Consider the following 25,617-nt stretch of genomic DNA (forward strand, 5'->3'; position numbering starts at 1 on the left):
GCCGGCGGTGCAGACGGCCGTGGCCCCTCGGAATCGGATAGCGGAGCTATTCTGGGCATCCCCTCCCCGGGAACGGGCCAACCCGCTCCGGGGGTCCGGCTCCCGCCCTAAAAGCCGCGCTGGTGGCAGTGGGGTGCCCCAAAACCCTGTAGCGTCCCACACTGCAAATCTGCGGGGAGGTCGGGGGGCTGCCCAAACCCCTGGGACCTCTCTGTCACCACAGGGACACAAAGTCACTGCCCCAGCCCCCCGCCATAGGGGCCCCAGCCCAGCCCGGCCCGCGGGGATCCCCCTCTCGCCCCCTCAGGTCCCCAGCAGGGTGTGAGGGAGTGCCTGGGTGGGCACCACGGCCTGTGCCAGCCGGGGCGGAGGCCAGCAGTGGGCTCTGGCAGCAGCCGGGCACACCAGGCTGCAAAGGGGGACGTGGTGGCCGTACGGCACCGCCAGCTGACACGGGACGGCTCGGGGGGACCCCCGCCCCGCCGGGGGCCGCCGAGGGCTGCCCACACCCATCATGGCGGCGGCCGCGGCCTCACGGCACGCCCCCAACACGCGGGGCTGGGCCGGGGTCCCGCGAGGTTTCGGGGGCCTGCGGGAGCAGCCGCGTCGCTGTGGTGACGGGACGCGAGCCCTCCGCCGCCTCGGGGAAGCCGCAGGTTCGAGCCCCGGCGCCGCACGCTGCCCCGGCGGGCTCCCGGTGAGGGGCTACGGGATCCTCCCCGGGGCGGGAGGGCCTCCAGAATTGTTGGTGAGGGGCTGCAGGACCACTCGGGAGCAGGAGAGCTTCCAGGCCCGTGGGTGAGGGGCTGCGGGAGCCCCCGGGTCAGCAGAGCACCTAGGCCGGTGGGTCAGGGGCTGTAGGTGCACCCCAGGTCGGGAAGACCCCCGGGGGCGTCGGTGAGGGGCTGCAGGACCACACCAGGGTGAGAGGAGCCCTGAGCCCATCCGTGCTGCCCTGAGGGGGCTGCCAGGCCCTGGGCTGGGAGGCGAGGGGGCCGTGGGGTCTCCTGAGGGATTCACGAACCTGAGGAGCAGACGGAGCCAGGTCCCCACGGCAACTGGGAGCCATGAGGGGACAGGCTGGTGGCTGCCGGCCTCTGGCCCCTGGTGTCACCATTACCTTAAAAAGGCAGTAAAAGAGAGCCAGGGATGTACTGGGAACTGAGAGCAGCCTGGCACAAAATACCTTTCCTGGGAGCTGCAGCTGGGTGAAGCTTACAGAGATGGATAATTTTCACATTACATTTTTTGCAGTCCTCCCCCTGCACCTCGTGAGAGATTCATCACTGCCAAAGCCCTGTGCTTTCAATGGTGTTTTGACAGCCAAGCCCTGAATAGCACTTGCAACCAGCACTGCTGTGTCCTGCAGAGGTATCTGGGAGAGGAATGGAGCAGTTTCATGTTTCTTTCCTCATTCTTTCTCCTGCAGAGCCATGGAGGTCCCTGCGGGGATGACTGCTGGGAAGGAGCCCACTGCCGCAGCTCTTCACAGTGTGTCACAGGCAGTACCAGTACATATCACGGTCCTGAATGCGCAGGGCCTGGTACAGTTCTGAAAATATCTCTACTAATTTAAAAAACAAGGGCGGAGCGATTCTGTGTGCACAGGGATCCCCTGTGAGGGCAGGTGGGGGGGGTGATAAGGCTAAAGGAAGGAGTGGTGGGAGTATCAGAGGTTCAGCAATGCCACACTGAGGCTTCCTCCTCCCCGCTGAGGAGTTCACACAGAGGAAAAAGCTTCTGAGGCACATATATTGGGGAACACACCTCCCTGGCAGCAGGCCAGAGATACTGGGCTGAAATGCCTCCTCTCTGCCTCCTCTAACTGTATGGAAATGGCAGGGTTTTTAAGTAGAACACAGCAAAAATATGATCAGTGAGACAAAAACCTGTGAAAGGACACATTGGGTGTAAAGCCAGATTTTCATCCCAGCTCCAGCTGTTTAAATCATATTGAAAGCAATAGGGTGGCTCTGGTTTTAAAAAGACAGTGAATCCAGTTCAAGGCTATGAGCTGGTGCCAATCAAACCACCACTGCTGTGATTTCCATGTGATGCACCCAGCTGTCCTTAAAGTCTACCAGAAGAACTGGCATTTGGGAGGGAATGTGAAGGAGAAGCTCAACTCCTGCTGCAAGCAGAAAAAAATGCAAATCCCTGCTTCTGCTCCAGCAGCAGACAGAAAAAGCAATCCAAAAGCACCTGCTTGAGGCTTTCACATTGTAGTATTGAAGTACCTCTTACACTGATGGATTCAGCAAACAGCAGCTTAGGTGAGGTATGAGGTGAGAGGAGGATAAACAATGCTGGGAAGAAAAGACTCCTGGATTGATTGCATCTGGAATGTTGCTTTGTGGTTCTGATTGCTCCACCGTGAGAAAGGGCTGTACAAAAGGGAGGAGGGGTTACAAAAGGGCAATAATCACAGCAACAATATGAAAAAAAAAATCCGGCTGTAAGAATGTGGAATCCACTTCTAGCTATAAGTGTGGAATCTGCTTAATTAGAGGCAATGTAGAGAAGGATGAGAGAGGAGTCTTGGATAATTAATGGTACAGGGAAAGGTTAATTGGATTCTTCTGTTTAGCCATTCATAGGATGTATGCTCAAGGAGACAGTGAGAAGGGCTGAAAATTAAAACCAAGTGAAAGAGATCTCTTTTTGTGTAAGAACCAGCATGGAACTAATTACCCCAGTGACAGGGAGAAAGGGAGCTGAGGGCAGGTTAGACATCCCTGTGGCTCAGCACTAAGGGAAAGCTGGGTTTGGGTACAATGGTCCTTGTGTTCAGCCACTTCTCTGTGGATTGAGAGCTAAACTGTGTTTCTGCTGCAGGGAGCCCTTTGGTACCTGCTGCCCAGCACTTCCTCTGCTGTGGAGGTGCCCGATGCTGCCCATGTAGGGCCCCACTGCCATGTGCTGTGCCCTCACTGTCCCTCTCCAGCCCTGTTTAAGCCCCTCTGTTTAGACATTTGAAATTCAAAGTAAAATCTGAATGTCCTCATCTCTGATTAATGCAAGTGGTATGAAGGTGGTGTAACAATAAACTGCAGAGCTCTCAAAAAGCTTGCTGGAGCCCTTACTTTGATTTCACAGAACTGTGGAATCATTTAGGTTGGAAAAGGCTTCTAAAACCTTTAACCCAGCACTGCCAAGGACACCACTAAAGCATATTCCCAAGTGCCACATGCACGTGTCTTTTGCACACTTGGAGGGATGGGAACTCCCCCACTTCCCTGGGGAACTTGTGCCAGTGCTTCACCATCCTTACAGTGAAGAAATTTTCCCTAATAGCCAACCTAAACCTCCCCTGGCACAACTTGAGGCTGTGTTCCCTTGTCCATTTCAGGACATTCTGCACCACATGACATCCACAGGTGTCCTGTGAGCTCATCCCTGTAGCTCAGGAGCTGCTTTCTTAGGAGACAGCAAAGGTCTCAAGCTTCCTGGAAACACAAAAATATCAGTGGAGTATTTTGGGATTTGTTTTAGATGAGTCTTTCCTGAAGTGAAGCCTGAACCTCCCTATCTCCCCTGCCACAGTGCCTGATAATCTTTGGGGCATCGCAGCATGGTGATTTCCCTCCTAAAGACAGGGAATGGTGAGGCCTCAGTGTGACCAAGCTCTGCTCCTCTTCCCCATTCCTGTGGTGGAACTGACCCCCACTAGTGAGCCCTGTCCTGGTCACTGACCTGAGCTGCTGCCAGAGGAACTCTGATCCTGGCATGCTGCCACTGAGCCAGCTTCTCACTGAGCTCTTTTTTTTGACAGAAAACTCTCAAAAGCAAGGTGCTGATTACGTTAGTGCGTGTGGAGTACAACGGAGCAGTGCTGGGAGACTCCTCCAAGACCGGTGTCCTGCCAGATGGGACGGCAGAATACGACTTCAGCACGAGCTTTGAGTACAGCCCTGATGGGCCCAACTCCTTGGATGTCCTTGTGCAGAAACCACTGCTCTGTAAGTAGCTGGTGCCAGATCTTCCACCTAGGAGCTGGGTGCTGTTGCTGCAGGAGTCACTGGTTCAGGAATAGCACTTCAGCAGCAGTGGTGGGAGGCTCTCAGCACTTCTTGTCCATCTCTGCCAGCTGGAAGAATCCCCTTTCATGTTGGCCCATGCTCCTTTGGCTTTGCTGTGCTTGTCAGCCTTGGGAGGTGAAGAGGAGTATGTGCCAGAGCTCACACAGACCCTCCCTGGTGCCTGACCTGCTGGTCCAAGGAATTCTGCCAGCTCCTCTCTTTTTATCTCCCTAGTGACAGTGCTAGAAGTGGTGCCAAAGGAGAAGAAAACACCAGAGAAAATCACTCCTCTTGGCCAAGCTGTGGTGGATCTTCTACCTCTGCTGCAAGGTACAATACTGAATTCCACAGCCTCCATGACCACTCCTTGCTCCCTGGCACTTTCTGATCTCTGCTTGTGGACCCCTGACTACAATTTATTTCCTTTGGACAAAGTGACCTTCATGGGTCGGCAAAATCTGATTTGGGGGGGAGAAAAGGGTAACTCAGCATTCAGAATTAGACTATGATTTTGTCTCATGTGAGGTGTCCCTGCCCATGGCAGGGGGCTAGAACAAGATGATCTTAAAGGTCCCTTCCAACCCAAATAATTTCATGACTATGATTCTTTGCAGAGGCTCTCACTTCAGGCTGTTCTCATTCCTATTTCTTCCCAGGATCGCGTTCACTGAAGGTCTTTGCTCCTTTGTATGCAGTGTCTGCTTCCCCATCAGAGATGCTTCACCCTGAGGCCATGGTATGTGGAATTTGGAACTGTTCCTTCCCTCATTCAGCTCTCTGCTGCTTTTTAATGGGAGAGAGAACATGACTCAGCTGCCTGGCTCATCACGGATGTGGTACAGCCCTATATGTTACAGGCTTAGAAGCCTTTCCCGCTCCCTCTGACGTCTGTCCCTACTTCCCTCTGATAGGTGAGGTTGTGCTGGGAATTGTTAATGTGTGCAGCTACCCAACTGCTCTGAAAAAAAATAACAAAGATGGAAAGCACAGTGCTGAAAACCCCCCAAAAGGCAACGGCAGGGTCACCTGCCCAGCTTTATTAGCCTTCCTTTCTGCAGATAAAATGTCTGAGTCCATTATTGTGCAAACTCTGACTGCCTTTTCCTGCAAGGTCCTTATTCATTCAGCAGGTTGCAAAGTACCCAGTGACTAAAACGGGGAATGAAGTATGAGGTTGGGAAAATGTGTCCGATTTTGCTCCTGAGCCTGCCTGCAGTGAGCACCGGGAGCAAACTGGAGGGTGGATATCCCATTAACAGCTCTGTGTTTAGGAGGAGTTCACAGCGAGCAAGGTGGGGGGGCACTCATTAGGGAGGATAAGTAATAAATGCTAACCAGCTGGTTTTCCCTTACACGCCATCCATCCAGGGCTGGGACAGGTAATTAAAGGCTGCACACAGAGCATGGAGATAGGGCAGAGGCAAAGCTGTGGCTCTTTGAATCACCAGGGCAAAAGCATCATTTTCCACCCTTGATGTTCTTTCTCTGTGACTCCTTTCATGAGACCCTGCCTCTTTTTCCACAGCTCATTTTGAGAGACCCTTGGGGCATGTGCCATACCTCAGCCAGGCTGTGATTTAAACAAACAAATACCACAATTGAGCCAAATTGGTCCTGAAATTCCTTTCTGTGCTGGGCTGTTTTCTTTTACATCGGAGATGAGGCACAAGATAACATTATATGTTCTGGCCTTGGGTTTCTGCTTGCTTCTCCCTAAGAGCAGGCAAGTTATAATTGTCTGTTTACTGGCTCAACTTTATCTTTGTCTCACAGGGTGGCCTTGAAGTGACAGTAAGCACCAAAGAGCTCCTGCTCTCTGCCACCCAGTTCTCAAGTGGGAACCTCCTGAGCCTCACGCTGGAGGCAGCTTATTCTGTCCCTGGCGCCTTTACTGCTGACGCCCAGCAAAACTGCATGGTTTGCTTGGAAATACCAGCAGCTGGTGAGGTGAGAATGGTCCAGGCACAGTGACAAGGGGTTTGGCTGGGTCTGGGTTGTTCTCCCACCTCATGGAACAAGTGTCCAGGCACGTGGGGTGCACAGCTTCCGTGCTTGTGCACCAGCAGCCTTTGTTGGGAGGGCTTAGAGTCTCTGTGGTGTGATGTGTTTCTTTAACACAAACAAAGGTCTATTTGGAAGGATTTGGATTCAAACTGGCAGGGTTTTTTCCACGTGGCTCTTTATTTTTTTTCCATTCTTTGTATGTGTGTGGTGGAGTGCATTTTCTAAGCCAGGCACCCTGGACTGTTGCTTTGCTTTGTTATCCCAGCTTGGAGCAGCTGGCTCTTGCTCCTGCTCCTGTTAGAAATGCAAATCCTTTGTTTCTCATGTTTCTTCTCTAGAAAGAGTTCCCATTGCTCTTCAAGAATGGCATCCTGAAGGCTGCTGGCAAAAATGAACCATTGCCCCGGCCCAAACACTGGCCCCTTGGCCCTATCCTGGCCCCTGATGCTCTGAACATACCCAACTCCTTCATTGTTGGTGGGCCCTATGAAGATGAGGATGGAGAGCTCACCAAAAGCGAGGTGAAGGACTGGCAAGTTTGGAAGAGAACCAGGGACTGAGCGACTTGATATGAGAGGGCAGAGGGTGGTCACTGTGCAGTGTCCAGCACAGAGGTGGTTCTCCTGAGACAGCAGACATGCTGACTCAATGCTGGAGACATCCCAAGGGAGAATGTGGCAGGTCTGGTCCCAGGAAACACCCACGCTGAGCTGCTGGGCTGGGAGCTGTGTTATCTCCCGTGAGCCAGGCACTTACTCCTGATGGTGTCTGCAGGAAAGGCTGTCAGCCTCCCTGCAGGGCTGGCCTGGCTACGGGCACTTGGACACCTCTGTCTGACTCACATTCTCTCCCGGGGACACTTCTGAGGATGATGCAGGCTGTGGAGTTTGCTGTCCTGGCTTCGACTGCACACTGTTTCTCACAGGACAGGGAATTTAGGATCCAGGCAGAGAGCGCCAGGAGGATCGTGTGGGACACGGAAAGGCGCTGTTTCCTGGATGCTGCTTCAGTGGCCATGTAAGGGACCTGAGTGACCCAGCCCAGAACATGCTCAGAATGACCTGAGGCACGGAGCAGCAACGTGCAGGTGCTCTTGGACCACTTAGGGGTCAAACTGTGGCTCTGCCTCACCTCCCATGGCTGCTGTGGCTGTCTCTTGGCCACAAGTGTTCCCCTGAGCAAGGGCTTAGCTCTTGAAGTGACTTGAACTGCTGGCAGCAATTTTGTTCTGCTGTGCTGGGAGAAGATGAATTGGATGGAGCTGCTGTCTCCAGGCCACAAATGCTCTCTCCTGCTGCCAGCATCTGGGGCTGGGGGCTGGTCTCTCCACAGTTTGAAGGAAGGGGCAGTAGTTATGGTGAGAAGACATGGAATAGAGTGGTGTGCACAGCTCTCCTCTGAGCTGCTAATTAAGTTTTTACTGAATCCCAAATACATTCAAACCTTTCACTCCATGTGGGCACTCTTCATTTGCTTTTTTATTGGATAAGTGTTGCCTTTAGCAGCTCCAGATATGCTCAAGATCAGGATGAGTGTTCCATTTATCTTTGAATCCTGCTATTTTCTGGCCTCAGCTGCATCATGGCTGTGCATTTCACAGCCAAATTACTCCTTGTGTGGAAATACTCATTTCTATCTTATTTGATTTTTAAAATCCTTTTCTCTACACATCCATCCACCTGCCTGCTGGTGTCAGAGTCACCAGCCACATTGACTGCAAGCTCATGATCCACTTGCTCTCTACAATTCAGGTTTTGTACCAAAGTTAATCACATTCCTTCTTACTTATTTTGAAGTAACTAGTGGAGAGAGAAAACCCAGTGTGTTACTCTCACAGTTGTTTTAAAGCTGGCTGTGGTATAAATGCACACAGCAATGGGTAGAGGAGAAAACCCAGTCTGCCCCAAATCACAGTGTTCTCATGGCCTGAGGGAGTTTGCTGAGGGAATAGGGTGAAGCAAACCCAAGAGGAGCTGCTGGAGCACAAAGGAGGGTGGTGGGGCTCTCCAGCTGGGTTTCTGCATCTCCTCAGTGCATCCTGCATCTGCTTTGTGTCCAGCCTGAAGAAGAACATTGCTGAGCACCGCCACTGGCCCGTGGAGCTCTGCAGGATGTCCATGGCCTCAGCTGGCAAAGGGAAAACCAGCAAAATGGACAAGGTAAAAGTGGGGTCTGGCTTGTGGTGGAGCATTGCATTATCAGGCATTTTCCTCTTGAGGCCTTTGTGATACCAAAATCACCCTTGAAGCTGCTAAAGTGAGCCAGAGAGCAGGAGGCTTTGTAAAAAATCAGCTTCATAGGGCTGTAAAATAGATCCTGGGTCATAGTTTTTCCTTACAGCTCTTACTGATGGTCTGTGGTAGCTTATTGGAAAGGGGACAGGGAGAGGGAGGCTTTTAAAATCACAGAATAGTTTGGGTTGGAAGGGCCCCCAGACCCCATCTCCTTCCAGCCCCCAACACTTTCCACTAGACCAGGTTGCTCAGAGGCCTGTCCAGCCTGCCTTTGAAGAGAATTAAAAGTTTTTCACTGAGCTGATCTTTGGCCAGTGGGGTTTTAGAACAGCTTGAAGAAGTTCATGCATTTTTTTCTCAGGCTGTAGGTAAGTTATGCTTTTGCATCTAAACCAGGGTGGTTTAACAGAGAAACAGCCCCATAGAGAATGGGTCTGCTCCTGGCAGCTGGTCGTGTGAGAGCTCCTAATCTATCCCAGGGCAAAGCCATATAAGTTGGTGTAAATCCCTTTCAGCACTCACCAGTGCCAGGATTTTGCAGCTCTGATGATGATCCTTCTAGCCAGGCCTCCCACACCTCCTAAGCCACTTGGTTTCTGTCCAACCTGAGATGCACAACTCTGGGTCACCTGTATTTCCAACCACAGAGCTGATAATCTTCCAGCTGTATCTCCACAAGACCATCCTGAGGAACAGCAAAGTGCAGGAATTAGAGAGAAAAGCTGCCCCACAGGAATTGGGATAAAATTAATATTCTCCATATGGAATGACTCCAGTGTATTCATCCAGGTTGTCTCGGCTGTGTGCCAGTGACAGAACCATGGGCTCATCAGGTGCATCAGTGTGGCCTCCTCTTAATGAGACTGGTGACCTTGTTCCCTTAAGGAGAATAACAGCCTGTTCAGGATCTCAGTCCCTTGCTCTGTGTTTCCAGGGAGATGAGGACAAGCAGATTGCCTTCCATGGCGTGGCATATGTCAACATGATGCATTTGCTGTGCCCTGGGGTGAAGCAGATCCGAGGGGCCTTCCGTGTCTTTAACTACCAGGACAAAGAGGTGTTTCAGAAGGTGAGAGCAGCAGGCTCTGCTCCAGCTCTGCAGCTGGGTTTGCTCTGAGGGGTTGGGAGCAGGGACAGTGGACAGAGAATGTTTGGGAGCAGGTAGGGTGGACAGAGGATGTTTGGAAGCAGGCAGGGTGGATTGGGGGTGTTTGGGAGCAGGCAGTGTGGACAGAGGATGTTTGGGAGCAGGCAGGGTGGACAGAGGATGTTTAGGAGCAGGCAGGGTGGACAGAGGGTGTTTGGGAGCAGGCAGGGTAGACAGAGGGTGTTTGGGAGCAGGCAGGGTGGACAGAGGATGTTTGGGAGCAGGCAGGGTGGACAGAGGATGTTTAGGAGCAGGCAGGGTGGACAGAGGGTGTTTGGGAGCAGGCAGTGTGGACAGAGGGTGTTTGGGAGCAGGCAGTGTGGACAGAGGGTGTTTGGGAGCAGGCAGGGTGGACAGAGGGTGTTTGGGAGCAGGCAGTGTGGACAGAGGATGTTTGGGAGCAGGCAGGGTGGACAGAGGGTGTTTGGGAGCAGGCAGGGTGGACAGAGGGTGTTTGGGAGCAGGCAGTGTGGACAGAGGATGTTTGGGAGCAGGCAGGGTGGACAGAGGGTGTTTGGGAGCAGGCAGGGTGGATGATGTGCTAGTTGGAGCTGGATCTGAACCTTGAGTGCCCTTCTGGTGATGGAGAAAAGTAATGCTACAAGCTTTAAGGTGCAGGTTTCTCCAAGGCAGGGGATTTCTGGCAGGGGGTGAGCAGGTCTGGGGACTAAGAGAGGCTTTGAATCTCACTCCACTCCCTCCTATGCAAGCATGCTCCACTCTCCCCAGTCTGGAACATGGGCAAGGGAACTGTGTTGCTGGGAAGAGCAAACAGCGGCTTTAAAAGGATCGCGTTACCCCCGGCAACCACCAAAAAAGCTGTCACTGGAGCTCTTTCAGCTCTAGCTTACCGAGTTTTGTCTTTGCATTTTTCCCTCTCTGTTACTAAGAGTGACAGTTACATCTCCATTTTCCCACAGTCTATCCCTCCTGGAACAGACCTGAGCTTGTTTCAGGAGGGCAGATGTACAGCCTGGTTTTACCACCCATGTTCCCTGTGGGACTGTGGTCCAGGTGCAGGGGCTGGGTGAATTCCAGCCCTTCTCCTGCCTCCCTGCTCCCACTGGCTGCTGCAGAGCTGGACTGGGCATGAGTGTGTCTGCTGGGCTCTGCTTCCCTGCCCTGAATAACGACCCCTTGGCTGCATGGTGCTGCTTGTCCTGTGCCATTTATCTGTCACAAGTGAAGTCCTTCTCATTCCCCAGGTGCTTTGGGTTGCCTCTTGGTCTAAAGAGTTTCCCTACAGCTGCTCCATCCTCTCCTCAGGATCCCCATAACTCTTGCTAGCCCAATTCCTGTAACCAGGATGTGTGGGAGGGAACAGCCTGTCTAGGTGGTCAAACACTGTGTAAACACACAGTCTGACAAACCCGTTCCTTGCAATTCCCTGGCGTGTGTCAGGGAAGCTGCTCCACACCAGAAAATGAGCTGGGAGCCAAGAGATGCTGTTAGGCAAGTAGGGATCCCCAAAAATGTGTGCAGCAGGCCTGGTGAGAGTAGCCAGATTCATCCAGCAGCCCTCATCACCAGGCAAGTCCATAGCTGTGAGGCAGGTCTAGGATCCCACCAAGAATTCAGGATCATGGATCTGGGTTCCAGCATGTTCACCATGTATCTCAGGCAAGGATCAAGGGCCAGTCCTCAGTGAAAACACAGCTCTGAGGGAAGATGGAGAGACCCCCACTGAGTCTCATAGTCTAACCTGAGGATTCGCAGCTACACAGGATCAGAGCTGGCCTGGAGCACCAGCAGCTGAGCTCTAGGAGAGAATGAGGTTACAAAACCTCTTAATGCATTTAAGACTCTGACAATGTGTTTTGTGATGAGAGAGGTTAAGGCAAAGGAGTGAGGAAGCCTGCTCTGTCCCTTGATTCTCTCTGTTGCCTCTGTTTTTCAGACCAGATTTCAGCACAGTATTTTCCAGGACCGCAGGTCACAGCTCAGTCTGGCCAGGGAAGGGTTTCAGACCTCTCCTGCTTCCAGAGCTGCTCCCAGTAAGGCTCTGAAGGAAGAGAAAGATTCCAGTGCAACGGTAAGGTCTAGGGAGGCACATGGCACCATGGCTGCTCTGTTTCTGTGTCACAGGAAGTTGGGACATGCAGGAACCAGGGGTGAATGCTGTGTTGCCTCAGCCACCTGATTATCCCAGACTCACAGAATCTCCTCAACATGAAGGGATCCACAAGGACTGTTAGTCCAACTCCTGGCCATGCACAGACACCCCAACAATCCCACCCTGCGCCTGACAGTGTTGTCCAAACACTCCTGGAGCTCTGGTAGCCTTGGGGTCCTGACAGTGCCCAACCACCCTCTGGGGGAAGACTCTTTCCCTGATTTTCAGCCTAATCCATCCCTGGCACAGCTCCAGCCATTCCCTCAGGTCCTGTCACTGGTCACAGAGAGCAGAGATTGGAGCTGCTCCTTGTAAGGAAGCTGCAGCTTTCCCTTATCTGAAATTGTAGGACATGCTGCCTGAACAAAGGTACCATCTCACACCCTGAGCTTGCAAAGATTCGAGATTTATCGAGTCTGAAACAAGAGACATCTTTTCTTTTTCCTAATAGTTACTCAACCCATCCAAAATCCAGTTGTCAGATGGCAGTGGAGAATCTGAAAATGTCACAAATCTCAACCTTGAAGGATGGGTAATTATGTCTCTCCAAAGAGAAGGAGAGACTGTAGAGCATTGCTGTGCTGGTGTCTCACACCTTTCACACAATTAAATTCCTCAAGAGTGAGTTGGACAAGGGATGTTTTACGTAGATGCTGTCCCAGAGTTCTTCCAGTGACGTCCACCTGGAGAGCAGACTGGCACTGGGCTAGAAGGTCACTGTAAATTGTCAGGCATTTATTTAAATGATCCCTTCATATTTTGGCTTTTTTCTCTGGAATGCACATTCATTCTGCAGGCAGATTGATTATCTGGGCTCTCTCCTTTTCCCTAGCCTGGTTTCTCGAGCTGGATTTTGCTGCTGTAACTCATTCCGAGGGTGGGTTATAAAACAAGCTGGATCTCTGCAGTTTGGAGATCTGTGGCTGTGTGCTCAGTATTTCACTGTGCCAGCACTGGCTGCAGACAGCATGACACAGGGAGCAATGTTTATCTCCACAGCAATACAGCGAGGCAGGAACATTCCTGGTGATGGAGATAAAGCTGGACAGGCCCTTGGTCCCAAAGCGGCAGCGGGAGGAGCTCGTCCGGCGGTGCGTAAGGATGGGCTGTGGGGCTGACAGCTCCTCTCTGCTGGGTGGAGAGAGGCTTGTACAGCAAACCCCCTTTGGAATACTCCATAAAGAGGGCCTGAGACAAAGCCCACAGGAATCAGGGGGAGGATTTGGCCAGACTGCTTTAGACGTGGCATCTGGTGTGTTGGGAAAGCACTTGTTCATCCCAGCTGGCATCTCCCTGCCATTCCTCTCAAAACAAGAGACATCAGAGCAGCACAACAATGTCTGTGTTCCTGTCTGGGCTTTGTTTCCCTCTAATCCCCATGTGCTTGCCGCTTACATGTGACGTTCAGTGGCTTGGTCACTTCTGGCCACCAGCATGGACTGCCCTGGGTAGTGCTGCTGTTGCTTCAGCAGAGCATTCTCTCATTTTTAGCCTTCCAGAAGTTTTCTCACAATGAAACCCATTCCTTAGCTTTTATGTTAGTTTTCATGTCATTCTGCTGCAGAGCTGCTCTTTCATCTCTGCTGCTTTGAGACTTCCAGTTCCTGTCCAGTGGCAGCCCTGCTGTGTTATGGGTTAGAAAGACATAAAACATCTAGTTTATGGAATAAAAAAAAGTAGAAAATGCATCAGGTTCATAAAGTATAGGACGTGCAGGTTTATGTCTCTCTCAAACAGAAATATCATTCATTCGTTGAAGGTTTGTGTGTTGTCCTCATTGCTCCCTGCTGTCTTCCAGGGGGAACAGGCTGAGGAAGGTGAACCCAGATCTTTTCCTGGCCTATTTTATACATTTCTACTCTTCGGCAATGTGTGTGAATTCAGTGTAACTCCTCCTTGTTCACCTGCTTGTGTGCACCTGAACGAGGCCTGTGGCACCTTGGCTTGGTGGGATGGATTATGTTCTGAGGACTGAGGGTGTTCTGGTGTCCAGCAAGCAGGAAGTGTTGAAAAAAATTTAAATTAATTAAGGCTGGTTTGGCACCAGGGATTTTAATTCCAGAATCCCAAAATGATTCACTTTTCAAGGGACCCTTGAAGGTCACCTGGTTCAATGTTCATGTTCAAGCAGGGCTCCCCAGAGCACAATACTCTGTGTCCAGGTGGTTTTTGGATATATCCAGGGAAGGAGACTCCACAGAGAATTGTGCTCCAGTGCTCAGCCACCCTCACCTTAATAAAACCTTGGTTAAAAATATGCTAATCCTAATGAAAGGTCATTGTAACTCCAGCAGAGGCCCAGGCAGGGCTGTGTGGTGTCTGGGGATCAATGTGTGGCCAAGGGTTGAGGTGCCACAGCCAAACTGGGTGACGTTGGAACTGATAGATCGGGTGCTCTGGGCTGTTTAGTGACCAAATTCTACAGAGCTTTCCTCAAGGTGGTTCCTTCCTTACACCTGTTCTGCAGAACCAGGATACAGCTCTGCTGCTCCAGCAGAGCGCTTTGGGTTAGCAATAATGTTAACCCTGTCATGACAAGCCACAACCATCAGTTGTAGGGACCTGTTCACTCTTGGCCTGACACGTGAGGTTTCCTCCCAGGTGCCTGTGGGATGGCAGGGTGGAGCCCTCACACCACACAAGCCAACATCCCTGCCAGTGGATCTACTGATCTCCCCTCTGCTCTCACTGACAGGGTCAAGGAGCTGCTTCCTCTCCGCCCTGCGCTGCCCCGCCGGACACAAGGAGCCAGGAAGGTATGTGTGAGAGCCTGTGGCCTTGCCACCATCCTGCCATCCCACCCTGCCCTCATCCCTCTCCCACAACAGAGTCTTCATTCTCAGCCCACAGCAGCGTGGGGATGAGGTTTGAAGAGGACAAGGGCGCGGAGCCACAAAGGTGCTGAAGGGTCTAGAAGGGAATAGAGCAACATGAGGAGTGGTGAGGTCACATGGAATGTTCAGCCTGGAGAAGACAGACTGAGGGTAGAGCTCACTGGGGTCTGCAGCTTCCTCACAAGGGGCAGCTTCTGCTGTCTGTGACCAGTGACAGGACCCAAGGGGACAGCTGGAGCTGTGTCAGGGGAGGTTTTAATGGATATTAGGAAAAGAGTGGCTGGGCACTGCCCAGGCTCCCCAGGGAATGGGCATGGCCCCAAGGCTGCCAGAGCTCCAGGAGTGTTTGGACAACGCTCTCAGGGATGCACAGGCTGGGCTTGTTGGGGTGTCTGTGCAGGGCCAGGAGTTGGACTCAATCTTTTTGGATCCCTTCCAATTCAACATATTCTATGAAATACACAGAAAATGAAACTTCTGTATGTGTTATCTCCACAGCAGTGTGCCTTGGGAACCCATTCATCACTCGTGTTCACATCCCATTCAAAGGAAAGTGATAAAGAGATGGAGCAAAGGGAGGGAAGGCAGCCACGGGGGGATGTTTGGAAGGAAATGGGATGCTGGGAAAAGAAGCTACCAGAACCTTATATTTATATCCTAGGCAGTCCCAACAGTCTTAGACCAGCCCCTGTGCTTCATCAGACTCAGACAAACCTGAACAGAATCAGCCCTGACCTTTCTCAGGTCACCAAGAATTTTTGAGGATCAAGATTATGGAGATTACAGGTTCTGCTGAAGAGGGCTGGCCATGGGTTTTAAGGCTCCCAGTAAATGAGATATATTTTACTCACAGCCAATTATATTGCTATAGGATAGATAGCAGTGATTGGAATACTGGGTTGTGATGGAAAATCCTAGCAGGAAGGAGCTCTTTTATGTTTACCTGCAGATATTTTCTCAGCCCTCAGGCGTGGACAGGAAAGGATGTGTGACAGACTAATTGAGACTTGAGTCAGGTGGAGTTAATGGGAGGCGTGGGCTGTGGCAAATCAAATACATATCAAGGTTGATTGCATAAGTGGCTTGTGAAATTTATTTATTTCTTTCCTAGGCAGTGGAAGATTATCACAAACGTATCACCAATGTTGCTGTTGACATCCTGAGGGAATACCACGAGCTTTTTGGGAAGCAGCTGCCTGACCAGGGAGCCATAGACCACAAAACCCTGGAGGAACAAAAGTGTCAGCTCAACTACCAGCTCAATACCTCTGGGAAATACTTTGCTTTTAAGGAACAGCTTAAGGTGAAGTCTCCTTTGTGCTTTTTGCCTTCCTACTTGTCTTGTCCTGACAGTTTCTCAATGAGGAGCTGCTGTTCCATGGTGGTAACTCAGGATGATGTGTGGTGCTCCAGAATCCTTTCCTGCCACCTGGAGCTGTTGCAGTGGGTACTGAGGGGACAGGATTCCCCTCTAATGGAGCAGGCACCAAGCTGCTTTGGTCCCACACCACAAGAACACTTCCTCTCAGTGGGAGCTATGCACATCCATTTGCCCCATGCTCATAACCTGAGAAAGGCAAAGCTGGCTGCTCTCACATTCCCAGTCTGCCCCGGCAGGGAAAGGAGATTCATCCCTCTCAGCTGCTCAGCCTCAGCCACACTCTTCCTGGAGACCCCCTTTCTGTCCCGAGGAGATGAGCCATCCATGTGCTGTCCCTAAAGACTGTGTCAGGGAGGTGGGAAAGGAAATCCCCCTTGCTTGCCTTTTTTTTTCTTTTAGTGGTGGGCTGGATTTATTTCTCACAACTAAACTGGAGCTTCAGGCTCTGTCTCTGTCTGATTACAGAGCTGGTGGGGGGCACAGGAGGGAATCTGCCTTGTCCAATGTCCCTTGTCCCCACAGTATTCTGTGGTGAAGATTGTGAGGGAGAAATACCTGAAGACCACAGCATTTGAGACCAAGGAGCAGCTCCAGGCATTCCTCAGTGAGCTCTACGTGTTCCTAGTGGACCACATGCACATTGCCCTGAACAAGGTAGGGGAAAATCTGTGCCTTGGCTTCACTGTGGGTCCAGGGCAGGTAAAGGACTTTTGCCTTCAAGACAGAAGAAGCAGGCTCATGCTTTCATCTGCTAGAGTTGTCACATGTGGTCCATGAGCCACACTCACAGCAGGGATCCAGTGCCTTTGTATCCCGCTGCTTAAAATCCTGGCGGTGGGATAAGTATGAGATGCCACTGGTAAAGCTGCTGTAGCTGGTACATGGTGAGGGTGGCTGGGCAGAGCAGGAGCTGAGGTCACCAGCGAGTGGCCACATTGAATTTTGTCATCACCTTGATCTAAGGAATGTTGTGAATAATCATAGAATCACAGACTGATTTGGGTTGGAAGGGACCTTAAAGCTCATCTCATTCCACTCCTGCCATGGGCAGGGACACCTTCCACAATCCCAGGTTGTTCCCAACCCCATCCAACCTGGCCTTGGACACTTCCAGGGATCCAGGGGCAGCCACAGCTTCTCTGGGGGCCTCCCCACCCTCACAGGGAAGAATTCCTTCCCAATATCTAACCCTGCCCTCTGGCCGTGGGAAGCCCTTCCCCCTCATCCTGTCACTCCATATCCTTGTAAAAAATTGACATTGCCCTGTGCCTGTGTGGCCGAGGTACCTGGGAATGACAGGAATGTGTTCCACCACAGAGCAGCTTGCCCTTCCCAGTGCCCAGCCCCAGCCATCCTGGTCTGTACTGTGTGCAGTGCTGGTGGGGGGCCTGCTGCCATACTGGGATCACAGGAACCACTCTTCCCTTCCCAGGGCTAACACTGTCTCCTTCCCTTCCAGCTCCTGTCTGAGGAAGATGTTTCTCCTGCTCCTCCATCCTGCACGACCAGGAAGCAGCTCTTGCTCTTTGCTCGTGAAGCTGAAGCCAACAAGGACTTCAAGCTGGCCTCTCTCTTCTACAAGCAGGTAAGGGAGCCCCGGTTCTTTCCTGCCATCACCTGTGTGGGCTGGCACAGCACAGCACCACAGTGGGACACTGCTCACAGCTCAGCAGCCCCAGCTGTGGTGGAGGGAGGAAGGAACTGAGCATCACCAGGATACTCAGTCTGGATGGGAGAGATTTCCCAGAGAGATGCTGCTCTCTGCAGGATGTGACACTGTCCCTGACCAGGTCACAGAGGACTCCAGCCTTGAGGCCAGGGGAAATGGGATGTGCTGGGTCAGGTCTGAGGACACTGGGCCCTAGGAGGCATCAGCTGGAGCTGGAGGACACATGTTAGGTGGAGAAGGCTTAGAGGAAGTGGGCTTCCAGCACAATCCCATTTGGGGGGACACCCTTGCATGTGATAGACAAGGGCTTGATTCCTGCTCACCTAGGCTGGGGTGGCCAGGGAAGCCGTGGTCATTCCAGAATTGCCTCCCCAGTCCATGGCATGTGCTGAGCCTGACTCCGGTGATGATCTCTGTTGTCCAGAGAATAGCACGGGACCAGCGCAGCATCCAGTCCTGGCTGGACTATGGAGCCTTCTGCTACCTGCATGAGGATGCCACCAAAGCCCAGGAATGCTACCAGCAGGCCCTTTGTCTGGACCCCCATCACATCCAAAGGTGCTGAGTGCTCCTGGTGGGTGCGTGGGTGGGTGGGCAGGGTGTGGAGCGTATCCCCCACACCACTGCCAGGGCTGCAAGGCTGACTGCTCTGCCCCTGCCCCAGCTTGCTGGTCTCTGGGATTGTGGCTGTCAAGCTGCAGCACTATGAAGAGGCAGAGATTTTCTTTGAGGATGCCTGCTGCTTGGAGCCATCCAGCATCGTAGCCTGGACCCTCTCAGGTACAAAACCAAGCCAGTCTGGTGCTCAAAGTATTCCTGTAGAGCCAAGCATTGTTCCTGCCCCCAATCCTGTTCTCCCTCCTCCAAGCTGAGGGCTGAGGGAAGGATTTTGCTTCCTTCAGGTGTCTGCTGATGCTGCTCTGTCTCTCCCACAGGTTTGTTTTATGAGCTGCAGAATAATTATATTCGGGCAGAAAGGAGCTTCCGTGAGGCTAAGAAGCTCCTGCGAGCACAGCTTGAGGAGGAGAGGAGACTGCTTGAGGCTGCTGAGGGAGAAGGGAAAGAGCCCAGTTCTCCCAGCACACAGCCAGGTAACAGGCAAAGCCAGGAGGTGCCCTGGCACCAGCAAGGAGGGGCTTGGAGCTGTGTGGTGAACAGTGGAAGGAGAGGAGAGGTTTTCAGAGTACAGAGGGTAAAGGCAGAAGATGTGGACTGTGAGCTAGAACAGAATTCCATGGAAGCTGTAACTGTGAGTTCCCAACACAGCTCAGAAAGCTCTGCCTCACCAATCCAAAGGACAAACCAGCTGCTTGGCAGTGACCCTGAGGCCAAGGCTTCCTCCGGAGCCCCTCTGAGTCCAGCCTGAGCTGAGTTCCAAATATTTGGCCAGGTTGCAGGAAATGCTGGCTGGCTTTATTTTTAACGTTATCACCACTCACGCACAGTGCCTCAGGCAGGCAGGCTCGTGACACATGCTGGGTTTTGTCCCTTCTGATTAGGAGGAAAGGGATATTCATAGAATCATGGCATGACTAAGGCTGGAAAGGACCTCCAAGATCATCGGGTCCAGCTGTTGGCCCAGCACTGCTGTATTCATCACTAGCCCATGTCCCCAGCTGTCACATCCACATAGCTTTTGAACACTTCCAGGGATGGGGACTCCACCACTTCCCTTGGAAGCCTGTTCCAATGCCTGACCACCCTTTCTGTGAATAAATGTTTTGCTATCATGGAACATAGACCTCCCTGGTGCAACTTGAGGCTTTCCTCTCATCCTGGCTCATTCATACTTGTTTCTAGCTTCACATGGTAAATTTGTGCTCAAAACCCCAGCCCCAGGTATTGTCTCCTGCAAAGAAATTTCTTTCCAGCTTTGAAAACCTGATTGATTTTTTATATTTTCTCTCTTCTCTCTCCTTTTCTTCTCTTTTTTTTTTTTTTTTTTTTTTTTTTTTTTTTTTTTTTTTTTTAGTCATGTTCTAAATCGGAAAGTTTATGGCTTTCCACCTAATGGTTGTTGGGGGTTTCATTCTAGAGAACATTCCAGATGGCTCGGCTGCCAAACCACCAAAGGTCGAGGACGGTGCTACAGCAATGCAGGAAGCCCCAAAAGGTTTGGGAATGGGAGAGCTGGGGGATGATCCTGTGGGAATGGTGGGGAGTAATATGGGAGCAATGAGCTATGGCCTCTCTGATGCCAAGGCCAGTTGTCTCTCCTGAGCCAGGGAATCTGCAGGCAAAGCAGGTTCACCCCAATTTTCAGAGCTGCACATCTCAGGATGGACAGCCAGCATGTGAATGCAGCTCTCTCCCTCATGTCAGTGCACCCTGCACCTTCCTTTTCTTCCTCCTGAGATGCCAGCTCTTAAAGTGTCCCTAGGGAAGCCCCTGGTTGTGTGGTGGGGGATCTACCTCCTCCACAGCCCCAGTGGTGGTGGAAATGGCAGTGCTGGGTGCCTCAGGGCCCCCTGGTTGGTTGGGGTGGCAGGAGCCTTACTGTAGTTGTCTCTGACAAGCATTACTCATAAATTTCCACCTTTTTTCCTCTGGGTTTGGACTGGAAAATTAGTGGGTGAAGAGAGTAATTTCTTTTCAGACCTCCTACAAAACTTAAACCCTTCAGAAAGGAATGCTGAGTTAATCCCTGCTTCAGCCTCCCCTGCCACCTTCTGGGTTTTGCTCTATGTTGCAGGGATTTTTCTGTCCCCACTGGGATGTCAGGTCCTGCTTTGACTCCAGAAATAAAAATCCCACTTTGGGACTGACAGAGACACATTTTCTTGCACATTTTCTTCCTGCTCCAGGACCTCAGCCACCTCCCTGCACAATCTTCATGAAGACAGTGGAATTCCTGATGAAAGTCAATGCTGTCGGGGTCAGTTTAACAGGGGGTGGAGTGGGAGGGGAGGTTGGTTTATTTCCAAAGAGCTCCAGCCAGCCCCTTTCTTTGCTTCAGAGAATAAGCCATGGCTACTCCAGAGGCTGAGCACAAGAGGGAGCAAAGCCACCACTGCCCAGAGATGCAAAAATGTGACCAGGCAGAGTATTGAGCCCACAATGCTGGCTGTGGACACACAGCTCAGCACTGCCTGCTGCAGAGGGAACAGCCAGCTCAGAAATGGTACAGGGTGCTCTTCCCTGTGCTTTCAGAGATGGGATCCATTATTGTGATGCTTCCAAGATGTCTGAACTCCTTTGATTCAGACACTTGTGTATGTGGAGTGATTTTTGTATCAACTGTGGAACGTGCCTGTCCCACCAAGTCATCTCTGGGTCCTCTCTGGTTGCCACATTGTGCAACCTACCTAAATTTGACATGGCAGAAAGAGTTGCTTAAAGCAAAACACAACTAAATGGAATCCTGGAAAGGAGTGGTTTGGTTTAGAAGGGAACTGGAAGTTCATCTCATTTCAAACCCCTGCTGGAAGGCAGGGACACCTTCCACTAGCCCAGGGACACCTTCCACTAGACCAACATTCTAAAGAGGGCAGAGAGAAATGTCCTTTGTGTTTTCTGTTTGTGGAAGTCAGAGAGGTGTCAGTCAGCTCTCTTGCCCTGTCCTGCTGGGGTGTCCATGGTGTCCCTGCTCCCCTAACCACCACCTGTGCCCTTCCTCCCCAGTTTGTTTGCAAGGCACTGGCCCACGAGCTGCTGAGCCTTCAGGGAGGCCCCACCTGTGCCTACTACCTGGCAATGGCCTGGACCTACTTGCTGCAGGAAGACTTCTCCAGATGTGAGGAATGTCTGTACGAGGCCATTCAGATCGACCCTGTGGTAATTCCTGTGCAGTCCCAGTGTGTGTGAGCCCAGAGCCCCTGTTTCATTTCCACTTTATTCATTTATTCCAGTGCTAGTCAAGAGTATTTCAGTGGGAGGGCAGTCACACTAGGCTGTGGCTGCAGCACTGCTCTCTTTGTTATCCCATTGTCACAGCCTCCTGTCACTCCCTGCACAGGCAGACAGCATCTCAGAGCCTGTCTCTGCCTTTCCCTCTGCAGCATCTGCCTTTCTTTACTCTATGAATAGGTATATCCTGATCCTCTCTCCCTGGGTGGGAGAGTCGGGTTTTGTTTCATGGCAAACAAGGTTGCTATTGAGCTCTCTGCAAGGAAGGTGGCTTTGGGGAGGCAGGTTGAAAGGAAGGCAGGGGGAAGATGACACCTGGGAACGTTGTGTGCCAGCAGGACACTGGGCAGGGAGCTGGAGGGGGATCCCATTGCTGGTCCTGTCCTGTAGGCAGCCTACTGACCTTAACTCTCTCCGTAAACCCTGCCCTGATATCAGAGAATCATGGAATTGTTTAGGTTGGAAAAGCCCTCTAAGATCAGCAAAACCAACCATTCTGCAGCACCACCATGTTCACAATTAAACAATGTCCCCAAGTGCCACATCCACATGGCTTTTAAATCCCTGCAGGAATGGGGACTTCACCACTGCCCTGAGCAGCTGTGTCAGTGCCTGAGCACCCTTTCAGTAAGAAAATTTTCCCAATATCCAATCTGAACCTGTCTTGGCACAACTTGAGGCTGTTTCCTCTCATCCTGTCCCTGTTCCCTGGGAGCAGAGCCTGACCCCCCAGCTGTCCCCTCCTGTCAGGGAGTTGTGCAGAGCCAGAACGGCCCCCCTGAGCCTCCTTTTCTCCAGGCTGAGCCCCTCCAGCTCCCTCAGCTCCTTCTGATGCTCCAGCCCCTTCCCTGCACCCTTCCCCAGCCCCTCAATGTCCTCCCACAGTTGAGGGACCCACAACTGGACACAGCACTGGAGCCATGGCCTCACTAGCACCCAGCACAGGGCCACACGCACAGCCCTGATCCTGCTCCTGCTGCCCACGCCACAACCGACACAGGCCAGGGGCCATTGGCCTGCTTGCCCACCTGGCCACACCTGGCTCTGCTTCAGCCACTGCCAGCCAGGTCCCTCCCTTCCCACCAGGCAGCCTCCAGCCACACTAGCCCCAGACTGGAGCACTGCACAGGGAGTTGTTGTGATAATGCAGTTAAACACTGCTCAGCTCCTCCTTTCTGCTGCTTGCAGTGTCCCAGCCCCCCTCTCAAGGTGTTTCATCCTTCCGTGTCTCACTCCTGGTTTTTGGTGCACAGAATACAAATGTCTGGGCTCAGAAAGGGCACCTGTGCTACCTGCAGAAAGACTTTGACAATGCCAAGGAGTGCTACGAGCGAGTCATCAGCTTTGTGGAGGATGCTGTGGATATACACTTTGTCTACCTGCGCCTGGGCTCCATCTACCTGGAAGAAAAAGAGGTGAGGAGCCAGCAGGGCTGTGGAGGGGGTGTTACCACAAAACAAATCACTCCTCCAGCAGCAGTGGGGACAGTGGGTGTCTGAGCCCCATGGAAACAGGGTGTTTGGCAAACCCCTGTGCGTGGAGGGATGTGATGATGCAGTGGGATGTGTGTGTCTCTCTCCTGGCAGTATGGCCGGGCCAAGCAGATCTACCTGCTCGCCTGTGACAACTCTGCCACCTGTCTCACCTGGCTGGGCGTGGGCATCGCTTGCTACAGGGTGAGTGCAGCTGCTTTCATGTCCTCTGGGTTTCACTTGGTGGCACGGGACACAGGGCTGGCTTTTGCAGAATCCCCTTGTTTAAAGCAACTCCTGACTGCCTGTGAGCCAGTGCTCCCAAAGGCCATCGTGTCCTGTGTGCTATGACAGCCCCAGCGTGGCACCCAGATGGTGTCACCTTCAGCTCCTGCTCTGGGAACAACCATCCTTTCCCCTCATCCCAGCTCCTGCCAGCACCTCCTTTCCCAGGGTGTCATGGCAAACAATCTGGGCTCTGCTTGAACTTCCTGCCTGCACATGACCTGCATGTCACCACCAAGGCACTGAGTGGGATGTCAGCAGGGAGGAATCTCGGTGCTTTCCCTGTCCAAGGGAATCCAACACTTCTGAAGGGCTGCCAAGGACACCCAGCCATCAGCAGTGCAGTATCTCCCCAAGGGACACTTTGCCAGGTTCCTCCAATGGACTTTGGCTGAGGAAGCAATCAGGGAAGGAATCTGAACTTCTGTTTTCCCCTTAGCCAAACGTTTACCTCCTGGGAGGCTGTGGAATCAGGTTGGGGAGGTGAGCGGTGACCTGGGCACCAGCTACCCCTGCCTGCCCAGAGCTGCTGCACAGCCGGAATAGGGAGCAGGAACACAGCCCTGTTTCCTCATGGAGCTGGATCACTCAGTCCCTGGAGGTGAATGGGTTTGTGCTGCTTTCCTTACAGCTGGAGGCTAATTTAGAACTAGTGTGTGATCCCACGGGGGTCGGCAGTGGGAAGCTCCTGCTCCAGACTGGACATCTGGATGCTCTGGCACTGAGGATAACTCCTTGTCTGTGCCCTAAATCCTTTCCTCCGCATTTCTCTCAGGGAAGCCCTCCTAGGAACTTATGTTGCACTGATTTCTTCTGCTGTTAGAACAATGCCTGTTCAGTTCAGTTGGGAAGCCCTTTCTGCCTGCTCTTTGTGATTTGTCCATGCCTCTCCTTCTCTCCCTCAAGTTGGAAGAGATGCTGGAAGCAGAAAATGCTCTCTCTGAAGCCAATGCCCTAGATAACACCAACCCTGAAGTGTGGGGATATCTTGCCCTCATCTGCCTGCAGGTGAGTGCCCAGCCCCTGCCAGCCTGATGGAGTGGGGGTTTATGGGGGTGTTTATAGGGCTGGGGGGCTGTGGCATCTGCTCGTGAATCTGAAGATCTGGTGTAGAGCTCCACGATAAAAAGTCTGGGGGCTGTGCTCAGGGAAGGCTGGGGAAAGCTCGTGCTTGGATGGCAAAAGCAACACCCTTAAGGAGCACCCAAAAGACTGCCCCGGGGCACGTCCTCCCTGCTGAGCTTCTTACAAATGTAATTTCATGGAGAACCCATGGCTTTCCTGGGGTGCTGGCCACTGCTGAGGCACCCAAACTCCTGGGGTCAGCATTGGGCCCCTTCATGACAAGACAGACATTGAGGGGCTGGAACATGTCCAGGGAAGGGAACAGAGCTGGGGAAGGGGCTGGAGCACCAGGAGCAGCTGAGGGAGCTGGGAAAGGGGCTCAGCCTGGAGAAAAGGAGGCTCAGGGGGGACCTTGTGGCTCTGCACAACTCCCTGACAGGAGGGGACAGCCGGGGGGGTTGGGCTCTGCTCCCAGGCAACAGGGACAGGACAAGGGGAAACGGCCTCAAGTTGTGCCAGAGGAGGTTTAGGTTCGATATTGGGAAAATTTTTTTCCTGGAAGGGTGGTCAGGCCCTGGCACAGCTGCCCAGGGGAGTGGTGGAGCCTCCATCCCTGGGGGGATTTAAAAGCCGTGTGGATGTGGCACTTGGAGACATTGTTTAATTGTGAACACGGTGGTGCTGAGGGAATGGGTGGGTTTGATGGTCTCAGGGGTCTTTTCCTGCCTACCCCACCCCACGATTTGCTCCCTGGTGCTGCGTGTTGCAGGGCGGGCGGCAGCTGGAGGCTGAGCAGTGCTACAAATACTCCATCAAGGTTCGTGTCCGTGCCCTGCAGGGCGGGCGGGGCTGGAGGCAGCACGAACCCCTCGACCTGCTCCCTTCCAAGCCGGCTGTGCTGCGGTGCCACGGGATGATCCCCGTCCCGCCGCTGTCGCAGCCGAGCCACCGAACATCTCCCGGGCAGCCCCGCGCAGCCCGGCCCTGACCCCGCTCCGCTTTCCCGCAGCTCGGCCTGCAGAACGACGCGCTGCTGCGGGAGATCCGCGCCGCCCAGCACCGCTACGGCTTCGGCGACCCTTCGCTCTGAGCCTCCGGGCACATAAAGTCACGTCGCCCCGAGAGCTCGGGCCCGGCTCTGTCGCGATTGTGTCGTGACCGCGGGGAGGGGCGGGGGGCGTGGTCCGAGTCTGGGGGCGGGGTTGGGGCGGGACGTGATCACGTGACAGGCGCTAGCGCGCCGCTGATTGGCTGCGGCCGCGCGGGCCGGTTGAGCCGGCGGCGCGCGCCATGGCGGCAGGTGGGGGTGGCGCGGGGGGACCGGGGGTGACAACGGGGATCGGAGGGGGGACACGGCGTGACGGGGGTGTGACCGGAGACGGGGGGACATGGGGGCGTCACTGAGCATGGAGGAGGCACGGGGCAATTGCGGTGTTCCCGGGAATGGGGGAACCGAGCCATCACCGGTTGCATGAGAGTTGGGAGCACGGCGGTGCCGGGAGTGTCACCGCGGATGGGGAGCCCCGGCGGGGTTAACGGGGGCGCCAC

The 25,617-nt window shown here is 53.0% G+C and overlaps 1 protein-coding gene across 1 annotated transcript; it reads left to right on the forward strand.

The window, feature by feature from the left end:
• Positions 1–3,799: 3,799 nt before the first annotated feature.
• Positions 3,800–25,199, forward strand: CFAP70 (cilia and flagella associated protein 70). The gene is made up of 25 exons (XM_066197954.1): positions 3,800–3,959; positions 4,254–4,349; positions 4,676–4,755; positions 5,793–5,966; positions 6,362–6,544; positions 6,949–7,040; positions 8,083–8,182; positions 9,192–9,326; positions 11,302–11,436; positions 12,517–12,608; positions 14,213–14,273; positions 15,463–15,654; positions 16,255–16,386; positions 17,192–17,317; positions 17,826–17,959; positions 18,066–18,181; positions 18,337–18,492; positions 19,437–19,514; positions 20,206–20,276; positions 21,023–21,175; positions 22,501–22,662; positions 22,834–22,923; positions 23,911–24,012; positions 24,839–24,886; positions 25,079–25,199. The coding sequence occupies exons 3-25, from the start codon at positions 4,735–4,737 to the stop codon at positions 25,157–25,159; spliced, it is 2,634 nt and encodes an 877-aa protein (XP_066054051.1). The 5' UTR covers positions 3,800–3,959; positions 4,254–4,349; positions 4,676–4,734; the 3' UTR covers positions 25,160–25,199.
• The last annotated feature ends 418 nt before the right edge of the window (positions 25,200–25,617 follow it).

Source organism: Chamaea fasciata, unplaced genomic scaffold (assembly GCF_029207755.1).
Source record: "Chamaea fasciata isolate MVZ Bird 193981 ecotype frontalis unplaced genomic scaffold, bChaFas1.0.hap1 SCAF_16, whole genome shotgun sequence".
Taxonomy (NCBI): Eukaryota; Metazoa; Chordata; class Aves; order Passeriformes; family Sylviidae; genus Chamaea; species Chamaea fasciata.